This window comes from Myotis daubentonii, chromosome 2, assembly GCF_963259705.1.
Source record: "Myotis daubentonii chromosome 2, mMyoDau2.1, whole genome shotgun sequence".
Classification (NCBI taxonomy): Eukaryota; Metazoa; Chordata; class Mammalia; order Chiroptera; family Vespertilionidae; genus Myotis; species Myotis daubentonii.
In genome coordinates, this window is record NC_081841.1 from 113,644,848 (window position 1) to 113,659,933 (window position 15,086).

Below are 15,086 nucleotides of genomic sequence, written 5' to 3' on the forward strand. Positions count from 1 at the left end.
TTGAACAAGACCCGTTTCTGCTTCTCCTGCATCCAGCACTGATTTCCAAGATGCTTCTCAACTTCCCACCAATGTCTGACTCGATCAAACCCTTTTATCCGCATTAAAAATAATAATAAAGTTAAAGATCCTCTTACCTGGCTTGCCAGGTGCCAGTCACCCCTGCAGATGCAAGGGCTCCTAGGTTTTAAGGACCTACTCTCCGCCCTTCCTATCCCGCCTCTTCCCTCACATAAGGCTCCCTGCTTCCCCCTCACCTGTCCATGGACCCCTTTCCCTATCCAGCATCCAGAAACTTCCCTTCCCCAGTGGCCAGACCACCTGCCCAGCCTCCAGGTCCCAGCCTCACCACTGTCCCCTGCAAGGCCCCAGGCCCCATCGCTGCCCCCTGCGACCCTTCCTCCTCCTCCGGGGGCATTGTTTCACCGTTCCTGGCTCTGCTTCACGCTGTGGCTGCCGGAACCCTCCAGGGAAGACCACTTGTGGGGACTGTGAGGACCACGTGCGCCCCTAAAACTCCAAATTTCCTTTCCTGCCCCGCCGGGTGGGTCACGTGCACAGAAATCCGGGGGCCAGGCGCTGCCCCTGGTACTCAAGAACCCCAAATGACCAGAGACACACCACGCCATGGATTAGGAGGCCCCGACACAAACTTGGGGCCAAGCCGCTGCTTCTGGGCCTCGCTCTCGAGGAGGTGAAGGTGAGGGCAGGGGCGGTGAGCGAGCCTTGCTCTCGTGTGGGCGCAGTCAGGGCGCCGGCCTGCGCAGCCCCGAGGGCCTGCGTCGCTCTCCCGAGCCAAGGTTCTCAGGAGCGGGACGCGGAAAAGACGTTAGCGGGAGGAGTGGGCGGTTGTGCGGAGGCCGGCTTCACGGAAACAGTCCCTCCCAAAGCCAGAGCCGTCGCGGGGTGGGCCGCTTTCCTTCCTCCCAGGCCCCGGGCGCCGGCCGGCCGGGGCGCAGTGCCCACTGCGACCGCCCACCAGACGGCCGGGCCGCGCGGAGGAGCCGGAGCTGCTGCCGCAGGCCCCGCCCGGCCTTGAACGCCCAGGGGCAGCGGCCCGGCCTCGGAGCCGGCGGGTGAGCGGGCGGGCGTGGGGCGCGCAGGCCCACAGGCGCCCGCGAGGCCCGGCCGCGCCGCTGATTGGCCGGTCAGCAGCCGCGGCGCGCGGGGTGGTGGGGGCGCGGTGGCGCTGGCGAAACTAATCAGCGCTGAGCGCCCAGGCCGGCCGGGCGTCGGCCTCTCCGCCGGGATCCGGCTGCCTCTCGCCCCCTCGCCCCCCGCCCCGCTCCGGCGGCCCCTCGCTCCCAGGCCCCCAGCGCACTTGCTAGGTGTTGCGGGCACACGTGCCTAAGGCCGGGAAGAGCGAGGCCCGCTGCGTGGCAGGGGAGCGCCCTGCCGGTCACGGGGACGGCCATGTTCTTTCCCGCAGTGCTGTATTCTCGGTCTTTGCCGGCCGGAGCGGCGGGGGATGAGCCTCAGCGGAGAAAGACCCGCCCTTGTTTAGACCCCCAAGAAACGTGGAGCCTTAGTCTCCTGGCTTGGAGGTCTGTCAGGCTGCTCTCTCCTCCCAGGTCTTGGAAGAAAGCCTCAACGGATTCAAGTCGCTGTTTTGGTTCAAAGCAGCTTTGATAGCTTATGCCCCGTGGCTAGCGCCCTTTCAGCCCTAATCATTGCTGGGAAGGTCATCGTTTCAGTGCTGCCCCTTAGAGATTCCCTGCACCCTTGGAGCCCCTGGTGGAAGAGGTTGACTAACTGGCTTGTCTATTTCTCCCTCCTGAGGCAGCAGCCTGTGGACACTGAGGTGATGCATCTCAGCAGCTCCAAGGGCAGAGTAGTCCTGGCTCCAGTGTCCCGAGGTCCTGATGTCCGTCAGACGAGAGCTCAGCTTGGCCAGGACCCCCCACAAAGAACAGTGCTAGGGGTGCTAACTGAGAATGGGCAGTTCAGGAAGACCTGTGACCAGGTAAGGATGAGAAGCGCTGGGGAAGCTGCTTGTTGAGAAGAGCTCTCCTGTCATGGTGGGAGGTGGGTTTCTCTTGTAGCTTTATTTACAAACTCTCCTTGAGTATTTCAGCCCTGGAATCTGGATTATTGGGACATTGAATATTTTAACATCATCTTATTGGGCCCTTTTTACACCTAGAAATAGTGAATAAATCTTTCCCCCCCAAAAATCGAGGAAATAGGTCTTGGAACTATTTGGATTAAGTATATGTAAAGTCATTTACATGCTGGCTTAAAAGGAAATGTGAATATCCCCAAAGAATATAGAACTGGGGTTACTCCAGGTCAGAGTGGTGTGCAGACTGATCTAGACTGTGCCTGAAGCAATCCTGGATAATTTTCACCTTGTTCATTGGAGAGTGTTTAAAATTAGGATTGGATCAGGCTAGACTAGATTATTTCAAAAAGTGATTTAAAAGCAGACATCTCCTCAGTACTGATAAAGTTTAGTTGGCCATTAGATATTGCTTAACTGATTCCTTAGAATTAGATTGAAAACTAATTCAGACATTTAAATACAAAGGAGGGGTTTGGATCCTTAAGAATGGACTTTCAGGTTTAAAAAAAAAAAAAGCTTTCCCAAGTCTGTTATTAGACAAAATCCTGATAACAGTGCTTTTTAAAGCCTTTTTGCACACTTGTAGTGGAATAATGCTGGCATTAGTCCAGTGAGGTAGGTAGGCTAGATATCATTTCCATTTTTAAAAAATACATATTTTTATTTATTGCTTTTAAAGAGAGAGAAAGGGGGGGGGAGAGGGAGAAAGAGAAAGAGACATTGATTTGTTCCATTTATTTATACATTCATTGGTTGTTTCCTGTGTGTGCCCTGACTGGGCATCAAACACACAACATTGGCATATTGGGATGATGCTCTAACCCACTGAGCTATCAGGCCAGGGCCATCCTTTCCATGTTATAGGTGAAAAAATTTAAGAGGGAAAGAAAGGCCAAGGGTGAGGCAGCGGGAGAAGGCATAGTAGAGGAGACCAGATTAGAAACCTCTCATCTACTGACCTGACCATTCAAGCATTTTTGTGGCATCTTATTAGTCAGAGAAAAATACCCAAAGTGATCTGTTTAAAGCTTTGGAAAAAATTCAGAAGTTGTTTTTAACAAACTTAATTTGTTTAGCAGCGTTTGCTTTTTTAAAATTAAAGTCTAAAACCTGGTTATTATGAATTGGCAGTATGCCTTTGCTGACAGGTCTAACCTCTTACATTGCCTGATACTACCTCTACATTTCCCTGCTTGATTCTTCTACAACTTTCTTAGAAATCTATTTTACATCTCTGCTTCTCTCTTTAATGCTTCACAACCTCCACCTCAGCTAATGGCTTTGTATTCTATTTCCCTAAAAATATGAAAGCAACCAGAAGAGAATTTCCATATGCTTCCATGTGCCATATACTCTGTCATCCAGATCCTGCTACATGACTCACGTTTCTACTCATATGCAAGATGAACCCCTATTTGTATAGTATACCTTACTCTTATTTTTTTCTTCTCGGTTTTCTTTTCTCTACTGGGTCAAACACATAAGCAAATATAATTTTTCCATCTTAAATATCTTTCAACTACAAAGCTCTTTGCAATGCCTGTCTCATTTATAGAAATATTTCTTTAGAGTTTGTTTGTCCCATCCTCCATTAGGATGAGAATTTGGGATGTCAGGTTCACTGTTGCATTCTTGGTGGTTGGAACAGTGCCTAGCCAGGGTAGCATGCTAGTGTTTGTTGAATGAATGCACTCTGTCTCTAGTTCTTCTCTTGTTCACTTTTCACTCAATTTTTAGTCCTTTACACTTAACTGATCATTCTTTATTTCTAGCAATAATTTTATTCTCACTCAGCCGGAGAAGACCACTCTGTCCTGGATTTTCACCTAGCTCATTGGCCACTCCTCAGTATTCTGGTTCTTCCTTATCCTGTGTCTCAAAATTAGAGTGCTCCAGGACTTAGTATTTATCTGAATTTGTACCTAGTCCCTTACAGTCTTCAAGTCTTTTAACATTAAATGCCATGGCTCTTTTTATCTTCTGTCTTGACCTCTCACCTATGTTGCAGGTTCACATTACTCAGCAGCCTACTTGACAGCTCCATTTGGATCCTTGGATCATACAATAGGCACCTCAAATGTGTGCAAAACCAACCCTAGCCCCAACCTACTCTTCCCAAATCTTATCATCTCAATAAATGCGATATCCATCCTTCCTGTTATTCAGCCTAAAAAACTTTGTCATCCTTGACTCTTGTTTTCCTCCTACCTCACATCTATTTTGCTGAAAAAATACAATTGGCTTTACTTTTAAAAGTGTCTAGAATATCTTCATTTCTCATCTTTTACTAATACTGCATTGATTCAAAATCCTATTGTATCTTACCTGGAATTGGCAAGTTTCACAACTGAGCATCTTACCTTACTTGCTCTCTATACCTCTACATAACCAGGGTGAACCTTTTAAAACATAAATCAGATCATCCTTTGCCCAGAACTCCCCAGTGGCTGCCCATCTCAGAATAGAAGATGATCCTTAAATGGCCTATAGTTAGGCCCTACATAATCTGGCTTCTCTTTTCCTTTCGCTTTCTCTTTTCTCTCATGACCTACATACACTACTGTCTTTCTCACTCTGCCCCATTTGTTTCTTGATGTGCCTCTTAAGACACACTTCAACATCAGGACATGTACCCAGGCTGTTCCCTCTGCCCAGAATGCTCTTCCCTTTTTTATCTGTGTAACTTACTCTCTTAGCTTGTCCATATCTTTGTCTAACTTTTATCTTCATAGGGGCTTTCTCTGGCCACATTGTTTAAAATGGCAATGACTCTCTTTTCTCTCTGTTCTTCTTCTCCAAAGCACTTATCATTTGATCTACTATGTCTTTTTCTTATTTGTCTTTCTCCTATCCTCCCAACTAGATATAAACTCCATGAGGGCCATTCGTTTTGAACGTTTGGTTCATCGCTAAATTCTGGGCACCTAGAACAATGTCTGGCACATACTGGATGCTCAGTAAATGTGTAATGAATGTATGATATGATCCAATTACTATATATATATATATGACAAAAGTCAAACATGGTAATAATTTGGAATTATGATTATCTGGTTATAGTAACTTGTGTTTTTGGTCCTTTATAGTTCTTGTGATTTTACCAGAATTACCATAAAGAATTTTTTCTTGCCTTGGCCAGGTGGCTCAGTTAGTTGGAGAGTCATCCTGTACACCTAAAAGGTTATAGGTGCTGTTCCTGGTCACAGTACATACCTAGATTGTGGGTTCAATCCTGTAGGGGAGGCAGCTGATTGATGTTTCTTTTTCTCTCTCTCCTCTCTCTCTCTCTCCCTTCCACTTTCTCTCTAAAAATCAATAAATGTATCCTCAAGTGAGGATTAAAAAAAGAATTTTTTTCTTACTAGTGTAGACATAAACTACATATTTAATTTACTAGATGGAAGGGAAAGTTAGGAAACACATAATTTGAAAGGAGTCTCAACAGTAAACACCAAGATACTATATAATAAAGAGGTAATATGCAAATTGACCATCATGCCCTCGCACAAGATGGCTGCCCAGGGAGGGCAGTGGTGGGCAATCAGGCCAGCAGGGGAGGGAAGTTGGGGGTGACCAGGCCTGCAGGGGAGGGCAGTTGGGGCAACCAGGTCTGCAGGGGAGGGCAGTTGAGGGGGACCAGGCCTACATGGCAGTGCAGTTGGGGGCAACCGGGCCAGTAAGGGAGGGCAGTTGGGTGTGACCAGGCTGGCAGGGGAGGACAGTTGGGGGCAATCGGGCCAGCAGGGAAGCAGTTAGGCATCGATCAGCAAGGTAGGGGAGTGGTTAGGGGGTGATCAGGCTGGCAGGCAGAAGCAGTTAGGGGCGATCAGGCAGGTGAACGGTTGGGAGCCAGCAGTCCCGGATTGTGAGAGGGATGTCTGACTGCCGGCTTAGACCCGGGGATCCCATAGGGGGGTCCAGATTGGAGAGGGTGCAGGCTGCATTGAGGGACGCCCCCCCCCGTGCATAATTTCGTGCACCGGGCCTCTAGTTAATTATAAATGATAAAATGTTAATGCAGTAGCTAGACCTAGAATTTGCATAAATATAACTTAGATTCATAAAGCTTGCCCACCTGCCTTGGTTCAGCTGACCTTCAGGTCATCCAACATGACTCATCTTAATGTGCACTAGTATGTAATGCATCACAGTTGTTCACAGAGGGAACACACACAGTTGTTTCCATCATTAATGTTATAGGAATAAAGAAAAGGGAGAAACAATTGATTGACTGTTAGATTTCTCCATCATGTCATACAAAAAGATTCTATGTTAAGAGAATTTAGTAGTATGTGTTTCTAATATCATATTTCTAATTAACTGGGTATAAAATGGGAACTTTATAGAGGCCTGCTGACTTAAAGTTAACTTTTTAAGGGGGATGACTGTAGGAACTCAGTAACTATGCATCAAAAACTGTGCTGGGTACTTACAAAATCCTGTAATGCTATATAAGCATGAGAGCCAATTTACAATCCCTCCTCCCCCCTTTCATTTTGAAGGAGAGTTATAGTTTCTTTTTCTAGGATTTTTTAATTCCCTTTGATAAATATGTGAGGAAGATGAAAAATTTTAGATAGCTCTTTTACCAAATGTCAAATGTAGAAAGAGATAAGGGAGAAGTCATACTTTGGAAGCTTTATTTTCTGAAATTATATTGCAGAAATACATATTGCAATTTAAGATTCCTCTTATTTTCCCATCCTGCTGGTTTGAGTCACACAGGTTCACATCACCTATTGGTCTTTGGGGTGGCCTTTAACAAAAAATCCTTTTCTAGGGGATCACAACAGTTAGGTGTTTCTCTGGATCAGAAAATGTCTTCCCTCAAGCTGGAAAGAAAGCACTCTCTGACTGTGGGGTTCACATGCCAGCCAAGCAAGGATTTGATATCTACATGGATGAACCTGAGCAAGAGGACAAAAACAGCTGCAGTGGGAAAGAGGGAATGGCATTTGAGGATATGTATGAAGTAGACACTAGCACACTCAAGTCTGACCTTCACTTCCTGCTGGATTTTAGCACAGGTAATCTGACTTACCTACAGTGGATGATAGGTACCCTGTATTCATAATCACCTGCAGTATTCAATAGCATGTTACTAGCAAGAGAAAACCACGAAGTAATGACTGCCTATAGAGGGTTAGTGGGTAGAATGAGCTTTTTTTAAAATTAAATCTTTATTGTTCATATTATTACAGTTATTCCTCTTTTTCCCCCCCAATAGCTCCCCTCCACCCGGTTCCCACCGCACCCTCTGCCATTAACCCCCCCCCCCCACTGTCCTCATCCATAGGTATACGATATTTTCCACTCTCTTCCCGCACCCCCCGAGAATTGTCAGTCCACTCCCTCTCTATGCCCCTGATTGTATTATATTACCCAGTTTATTCTGTTCATCAGATTATTATATTTTGTTCGTAATTTTTAACTTTATCTTTTTCTTCTTCCTCTTTTTAAAGAATACCTTTCAGCATTTCATATAATACTGGTTTGGTGGTAATGAACTCCTTTATCTGTGAAGCTCTTTATCTGACCTTCAATTCTGAATGATAGCTTTGCTGGATAAAGTAATCTTGGTTGTAGGTTCTTGGTATTCATCACTTTGAATATTTCTTGCCACTCCCTTCTGGCCTGCATAGTTTCTATTGAGAAATCAGCTGACAATGATATGGGTACTCCCTTGTAGGTAACTGACTGTTTTTCTCTTGCTGCTTTTAAGATTCTCTCTTTGTCTTTTGCCCTTGGCATTTAAAATTTTTTATATATATATATATATATATATATATTATTGATTTTTTTACAGAGAGGAAGGGAGAGAGATAGAGAGCTAGAAACATCGATGAGAGAGAAACATTGATCAGCTGCCTCCTGCACATCTCCTACTGGGGATGTGCCCGCAACCCAGGTACATGCCCTTGACCGGAATCGAACCTGGGACCTTTCAGTCTGCAGGCCGATGCTCTATCCACTGAGCCAAACCAGTTTCGGCGCCCTTGGCATTTTAATTATGATGTGTCTTGGTGTGGTCCTCTTTGGATTCCTTTTGTTTGGGGTTCTCTGTGCTTCCTGGACTTGTAAGTCTATTTCTTTCATCAGGTAGGGGAAGTTTTCTGTCATTATTTCTTCAAATAGGTTTTCAGTATCTTGCTCTCTCTCTTCTTCTGGCACCCCCATAATTTGGATGTTGGTGCGCTTGAAGCTGTCCCAGAGGCTCCTTACACTATTTTCATATTTTTGGATTCTTTTTTCTTTTTCCAGTTGGGTGTTTTTTTGCATCTTTGTATTTCAAATCCTTGACTTGATTCCTGTGATCCTCTAGTCTGCTGTTGGATCTCTGTATAATATTCTTTATTTCAGTCAGTGTATGCTTAATTTCTAGTTGGTCCTTTTTCATATCCTCGAGGCTCTCACTAGATTTATTGAGGGTCTCACTAAATTTATCGGTGGTTTCTAGAAAATTCTTGAAAAACCTTATAACTGTGGGTTTGAATTCTATATCAAGTAGTTTGCTTTCCTCCATTTCTGTCATTTGTGACCTGTTTCTTTGTCTCTGCATTTTGGCTGCTTCCTGTGTTGATAGAGTGGCTTTGTGTGCTAGGTGTCCCAGTGGCTCAGCCTCCCCAATTACCTGAGGTGGACACTCTTGGTGCACCCCTTTGTGGGCTTTGTGCACAGTCTTGTTGTAGTTAAGCCTTGATTGTTATAGGTATCACTGGAGGAATTAACCTCCAGGCCAATTGGCAGTGAGAATCAGCTGTGTCTATGGTGGGAGAACTTCTGTGCTGGAGATACCTTTATGGGGCAAGACTTGCTTCAGTGGGGCTTTGGTGCTCACTGAGTCTGCCCCTGGAGTGTGTCCCTTATGGATCTGAGGAGTTGTAATCTGGATGGTCCCACTCCGACCACTGGGTACACTGGCTCTTGGATCTCTAAGGAGGTGCTAATTTAGCCTCTGCCTGAGGCTACCCAGCAGGAGCTATGGAGAGATCTGCAGATTCCTCTTCTTTCTTTGGGGTTTTGAGGTTCCCAGATGGGTCTCATCTGTGAAGCAATGCAAGCTGCTGTGGGGCCTTGGGCCTTCTTTTGGATGTTCTGGGTCTCTCTGACCCAGCTGCAGTTTGTTAGGTAATTTTAGATTGCAAAGGGCCAGGCCATTCATATGCAAAAGGCTCTGCACACAGCTTGGGTGTGGCGGGGTCTCAGGGAATCAACAGGGCGGAGCCAACAACTATGGCTGATCCTCAGTCCTACCCTAAGAGGCCCTGGGTCTTAGTGTCCCGGTAATATCTGCAAGCTTCTCTGAGAGAAAGCTGCCCTCGAGTTCCGCCCGATGCCAGACAGTCCAGTTTCTCCCCGTATGTGTCTGGGTCCCCAGAGACTCGCCCGGAACTGGAGTTCAGAGCAGTTGGGAACTTGAGACTCCCTCCCTATTGAAAAAGACAACCACCTCCTCAGTTGCCAGCCCTTTCTGCGTGCACCTCCGTACCTCTGCACTTTACTTCTGCACCTCCTCTGAGTCTCAGTGTACTTTTCTCTTTCTTTCTAGTTGTAGAATTTCCACTCATCCAGCCTTCCTGTGGTTCTGGATGATCTCCATTTTGTCTTTTAGTTGTATTTTTGAAGTGGTTGTTTGAGGCAGCAATTTCCTGTGTTTACCTATGCCGCCATCTTGGTTTCTCTAGAGTGAGTTTTTAAATTAAATGTCTTACCTAATAATGTTGAATCCCTGCAGTTTCCCCTATGCTGGTAGAGTCATCTCTTCATGCTAAGTCTGAAGATGCATCAGATTTTGGTACAGACATGATAAATGTGACTGAATATGCTGAAGAAATTCATCAGTACCTTAGAGAAGCTGAAGTAAGTTTTCCCAAATTCTACTTCAATTGCCAGCACCCAAAGCACTTAATATTAAGATAGTTATAAACTCTTGGCCATAACCATTAATGAATGGCATTTTTATGACATCTAAATATAAGAATATCTATTAAAAATAATAGTTGTGAGGTGAGTAGCAATTACTTGGACTATTCCTCTATGACACAAATGGTTTATATATTAAGCATTTCACTCTTAGGAATAGTCCATGTTGCCATTTCCCTCCCTCTGTTATTTGTTACCTAATTGCATTACAGAACCAGAATTTCACACTTTCTTTTGTGTCATAGTAAAGATTTATTTGTGTTTTGATCAGTTTCCTTCTAACCTTTGCTCATGAGATTTTTAAAATAGCAGCTATACTGTGGCATTATCTTTACGATACAGCAAGTATTTAAATATCAAAACTCTTTCCCCAAACAGATACGATACAGGCCCAAAGCCCACTACCTAAGGAAACAACCAGACATCACAGAAAGCATGCGAAGGATTCTGGTGGACTGGCTGGTTGAGGTTGGAGAAGAATATAAGCTTCGAGCTGAGACTCTCTACTTGGCTGTCAACTTCCTGGATAGGTTTCTTTCGTGCATGTCTGTTTTGAGAGGGAAGTTGCAGCTTGTAGGTACAGCAGCTATTCTTCTGGCTTCGTAAGTGTTCTTCAGCTTAAATAATGTGAAACTACAGTCTGTCAAAACACATGACTTATTCTTCATTTATTGAAGAAATCCAGTACTTAAAATTTATTCATGCCTTTTTTGATAAAATACCATCATTTTTATAGTATTTACTGAGAAACTGAACCTTACCACATGTTCACTCTTCAATGCAGATGCTTATAATACAGTTTCATGACCAAAGCGGCCATCAGCTCAAATTCAGGATGCAATTTAACTATTTTGTGGTGTAGTCTTTGGCTGTATTCTAGTATAAGTAAAAGTCCTACTTAAGGAAATTTTCGTTATATGGAAGTCATCTTCATGATCTGTTAAATGATCCATAATACCACAGTTTATGTGGATACAGTGAATAAATTATTCACTGTTCCTGTTACTATCAATCATTGATAATAATATCTAATTATGTGTAAAAGAGCTGGATTGTTGCTGCCTTTAATTAAGTGACCTATTGGTGAGTAGTAGTTTTCCTTTCTATTCTTCTAGTCTCAGATATTCTATTTATTAATGCCTAAAAACTTGCCAAAATTTCCCTACAAAAGGAAAATAAAAGCAAAGAATTGATAGCAGTGAAACTGTATCATTATCATTCTCTTGGATATATAGCATCATTTGATAATTCAATAGAGAAAGCTAACCATAATGTTTTTAAAAACCTAAGACTTAAGGAGTTTTTTTCTACTATGTGTTCATCATAACATTCTTTCCCACAAGAAGATTTTAATTAAGAGGATTTTACATGTATGTCATTCAGAATCTTTCAGTATATCAGAGGCCAAAACTAAAATTCTTATTGGAAATTGTTTCTGTTACTACCTAGCAGTTAGTACAACATATCTTTGTAATATTCATGTTCTTGTTCTGGAAACAAATTCCTAGTATCTTCACAGTCCTATACCATTTAGTGATTTTTTTTTAAGTCTGCAAGGGTCATATGAGAGGCAGGGTTTTGATAGCACAGGAAGGAGAGCCACAGGTTCCAAGCATTATTTCCAAAGATTCTTTACCTTTCATAGGAAATACGAAGAAATATACCCACCTGAAGTAGACGAGTTTGTCTATATAACTGATGATACTTACACAAAACGACAACTGTTAAGAATGGAACACCTACTCCTGAAAGTCCTAGCTTTTGATCTGACAGTGCCAACTACCAATCAGTTTCTCCTTCAGTACCTAAGGAGACAAGGAGTGTGCAGCATAACTGAGAACCTAGCCAAGGTATGCCATGTGACTGCCAAGAATGTTGGTGCCAAATTGGGTAAAAAGTAGCCTTTTCAATCATCCTTTAGTTCTTCTTTCCTTTTTAGTTTGTGGTTGTTTGTTTTGTTTTTGTTTGTTTTTTGTCGTGGGCCCAGAAAAACTTTTAGCAATGGAAGAGTGCTAATTTTAAGAACCCAACTTTGGGTTAGGAGACATTACTGTTGATCATGTTTGGTAGGCATGGGTTGTCTAATGACTCAACTCTTAAAGAAACTTAAGTTTGGGAACTATTCCAGTGTTAGATACAGACCACATGAAAGCAGTATTCTTAGGTGTACAGAATAGGAACAAAGTAAACGTGATTTGATTTGACTCTAATCTCCTCCAAACATTAAGTAATGAAGCATTATTTAGTTATTTGGAGTAAAGAACTTAGTTGAAGGCACTAAAGTACATATTGGTTTGGAAAACTTGGTTTCTAACCACTATGATTTAGTATATCTGGTATTTATGTGCTATGCAAACAGTGATAAGAAAATCTATGTAAATTTCCAAATATGTTTTTTCTAATCTGATAGATTCCCACTGGTTCTACCTCTGAACTGCATGATTTTGCCTGATATAAATAGCTTTAATATGCTCATAGTTTGCCTTTGGCTTAAGTCTATAGTCCTACTCCAGTGGCCAGAGCAATGCTACTTTATCTGACCAACATAAACCTATACTACTAGTATAATATAAGTAACCCATCACATATACTGTGTGTATTGAAATTTATTACAACATAAATATTATTCTGTTTGTGGACAGGCCTGGTAGTTATTAAGCTAGTGAATAATTTGAATAAAAATAAGACACAATTGTTTCCCCTGACATTTTTTTTTTTTTTTGAGAGAGAGAGAGAGAGAGAGAGAGAGAGAGAGAAAGAGAGAGAGAGGGAGGAAGGGAGAGGAAGGGAGAGAGAGAGAGAATAAGGTGGAGAGAAGAAGAAACATCAGCTGCCTCCTGCAGGCCCCCTACCAGGGATTGAGACCACAACCTGGGCATATGCCCTGACCGCATGAATGGAACTGGCAACCTCTTGGTGCACAGGATGACACCCGACCAACTGAGCCACACCAGACAGGGCAATTCCCCTGACATTTTAAACTTTACTTGTAACTTTAGTCGAATACCTAATTCCAATGAGCTTTTTCTTTCTTGTTTTTAGTATGTAGCGGAACTAAGTCTACTTGAAGCTGACCCATTCTTGAAATATCTTCCTTCATTGATAGCTGCAGCAGCTTATTGCCTGGCAAACTATACCGTGAACAGGCATTTCTGGGTAAGATTCTAATTACTTTTTTAAATTCAAGGCCTCTCTAAAATTTGTTCAGTAACTCTTTTTTAAAAAATATATTTTATTGATTTTTTACAGAGAGGGAGAGGGATAGAGAGTTAGAAATATCGATGAGAGAGAAACATCGATCAGCTGCCTCCTGCACACTCCCTACTGGGGATGTGCCCGCAACCAAGGTACATGCCCTTGACCGGAATCAAACCTGGGACCCTTGAGTCCGCAGGCTGATGCTCTATCCACTGAGCCAAACCAGTTAGGGCCGTTCAATAACTCTTAAGGTTTAGAATAGGCTGGCCTCTTACAAGTCTTGCCAGCAGACTATAACAGCCTTTGTTTGTGGCTTTGACTCAATGGCTTTGCTTTATGGAAACTAGAGTTTGCAGGAAGTCAAGAAGATAGTGTTGACATGCTCATTTAACAGAAGCAGGCCTGGAAACCTCAATGTCTGCTCTCATTCAAGGAGGACCCTTGTAGTGTAAGCATTGACCACTTCAAGAAAAGTTGTTGACTTTTCCCCTAAAAGTTGTTCACAACCTGGGTCCAATTAAGATGATCAGAAGGTTGGATTATGCTTTCAAGGGAACAGGGGATTTAATGTTGCCTCTTGGCCCAAGAAGGTGGTAAGATTGGAAATGGGCACTAGGTTTGATTCTGAAGGCTCACTTGTGTGCTGAAAGAAGTGAGGTGTCTACTTTTATTTTGTTTCTTTTTCTGTGTTTGGCTAAGAAACTTTTATATTCAATATAAATAGGGAGTTTAGTTAAGTACATTATAAATGTACAATATGAGCAAATTTAGAACTCTGGTTATTTCTAATATTTTTGCCTAAAGTCTTTAAAGAAGGATTATGTTGTCTTTTGAAATAAATATGAATACCAAGTGATTAATTTCCTTTGTTTCACAGCTTTATCTTCAGATTTCTCATATCTTAAAAAGTTATATGATGCAATTTTTCTTTTGTCTTGATTAGCCAGAAACCCTTGCTGCATTTACAGGATATTCATTAAGTGAAATTGTGCCTTGCCTGAGTGAGCTACATAAAGCATGCCTTGATATACCCCATCGACCTCAGCAAGCAATTAGGGAGAAGTACAAGACTTCAAAGTAAGTTCCTGAAATTTTCTTATCTAGACTTACTCTTTAAAGCTTCAATAAGTCATAGTAATGAACAAACTATATACCTGGTGCTAGACTGGAAAAACAATGTTGCATGTTAAATTAAGAAAATCAGTTGAAAACAAACAAAAGAAAACAAGCAAAAAAGAAAATCTGTTCAGAGAGATATAGATTTATAATTAGCTTGTAGTATATAGATTCAGCTAGCTTCCTTCCTTTCTGCTAAAACTACTAGAAAGTTTTCTGTGGCCTGAGATTTTACAAAACTGAAGTCTTTGCCTTGTGCTGAACTTGCTTTGGGTCTCATTTCAGGTACATGCATGTGTCTCTCATGGAACCACCTGCAGTTCTTCCTCTGCAATAAGTTTCAGAACTGAAGCACTTTCAGAACTTAACCTCCAGATCAACAAGATTGGTCCTCATTTTTATAGGTTTCTGCAGGTTGAATCATCTTGTGTTGGTACAATATAGATGACATATTTTAAAAAGTATGAATGTATTTAGGTTCTCTTAGATTTAGTAGTTTGTAAAATAGTCTAACATTTTGAAAGAATAAACAACTTGCCTTATGGCTACGTGTCAGGTGTCAGGTTTATTTACTAATTATCGTGGCTGACACACTTGCCTGAATTTTAGATGAGAGTATTAAAAATGTCATCTCAATTTTAAGAATTCTTCTAAGTTGGTTTTACTAGTAAAAATTTGGCATGTGTTAGAAAAAGCAAATTTTACCATAGGATGGGACTTCAGAATAATTAAACTAACCTGTTATGTTTATATCTTAGGAGATGCCCATGATAAAGTCTGCTCTTGC

General features: G+C 42.5%; 1 protein-coding gene across 5 annotated transcripts; it reads left to right on the forward strand.

The window, feature by feature from the left end:
* Positions 1-685: 685 nt before the first annotated feature.
* Positions 686-14,843, forward strand: CCNA1 (cyclin A1). 5 transcript variants are annotated; one of them, XM_059684310.1, is made up of 9 exons: positions 686-700; positions 1,784-1,963; positions 6,843-7,089; positions 9,798-9,922; positions 10,364-10,587; positions 11,631-11,835; positions 13,028-13,141; positions 14,127-14,260; positions 14,585-14,843. In XM_059684310.1, the coding sequence occupies exons 2-9, from the start codon at positions 1,805-1,807 to the stop codon at positions 14,634-14,636; spliced, it is 1,260 nt and encodes a 419-aa protein (XP_059540293.1). In that variant the 5' UTR covers positions 686-700; positions 1,784-1,804; the 3' UTR covers positions 14,637-14,843. The 5 variants fall into 5 exon arrangements, 4 of the variants coding, with proteins under 4 accessions (XP_059540293.1, XP_059540295.1, XP_059540291.1 ...); XM_059684312.1 differs by lacking the exon at positions 686-700 and adding an exon at positions 889-1,076; XR_009451311.1 differs by lacking the exon at positions 686-700 and adding an exon at positions 1,160-1,687 and having other exon boundaries at positions 14,131-14,260.
* The last annotated feature ends 243 nt before the right edge of the window (positions 14,844-15,086 follow it).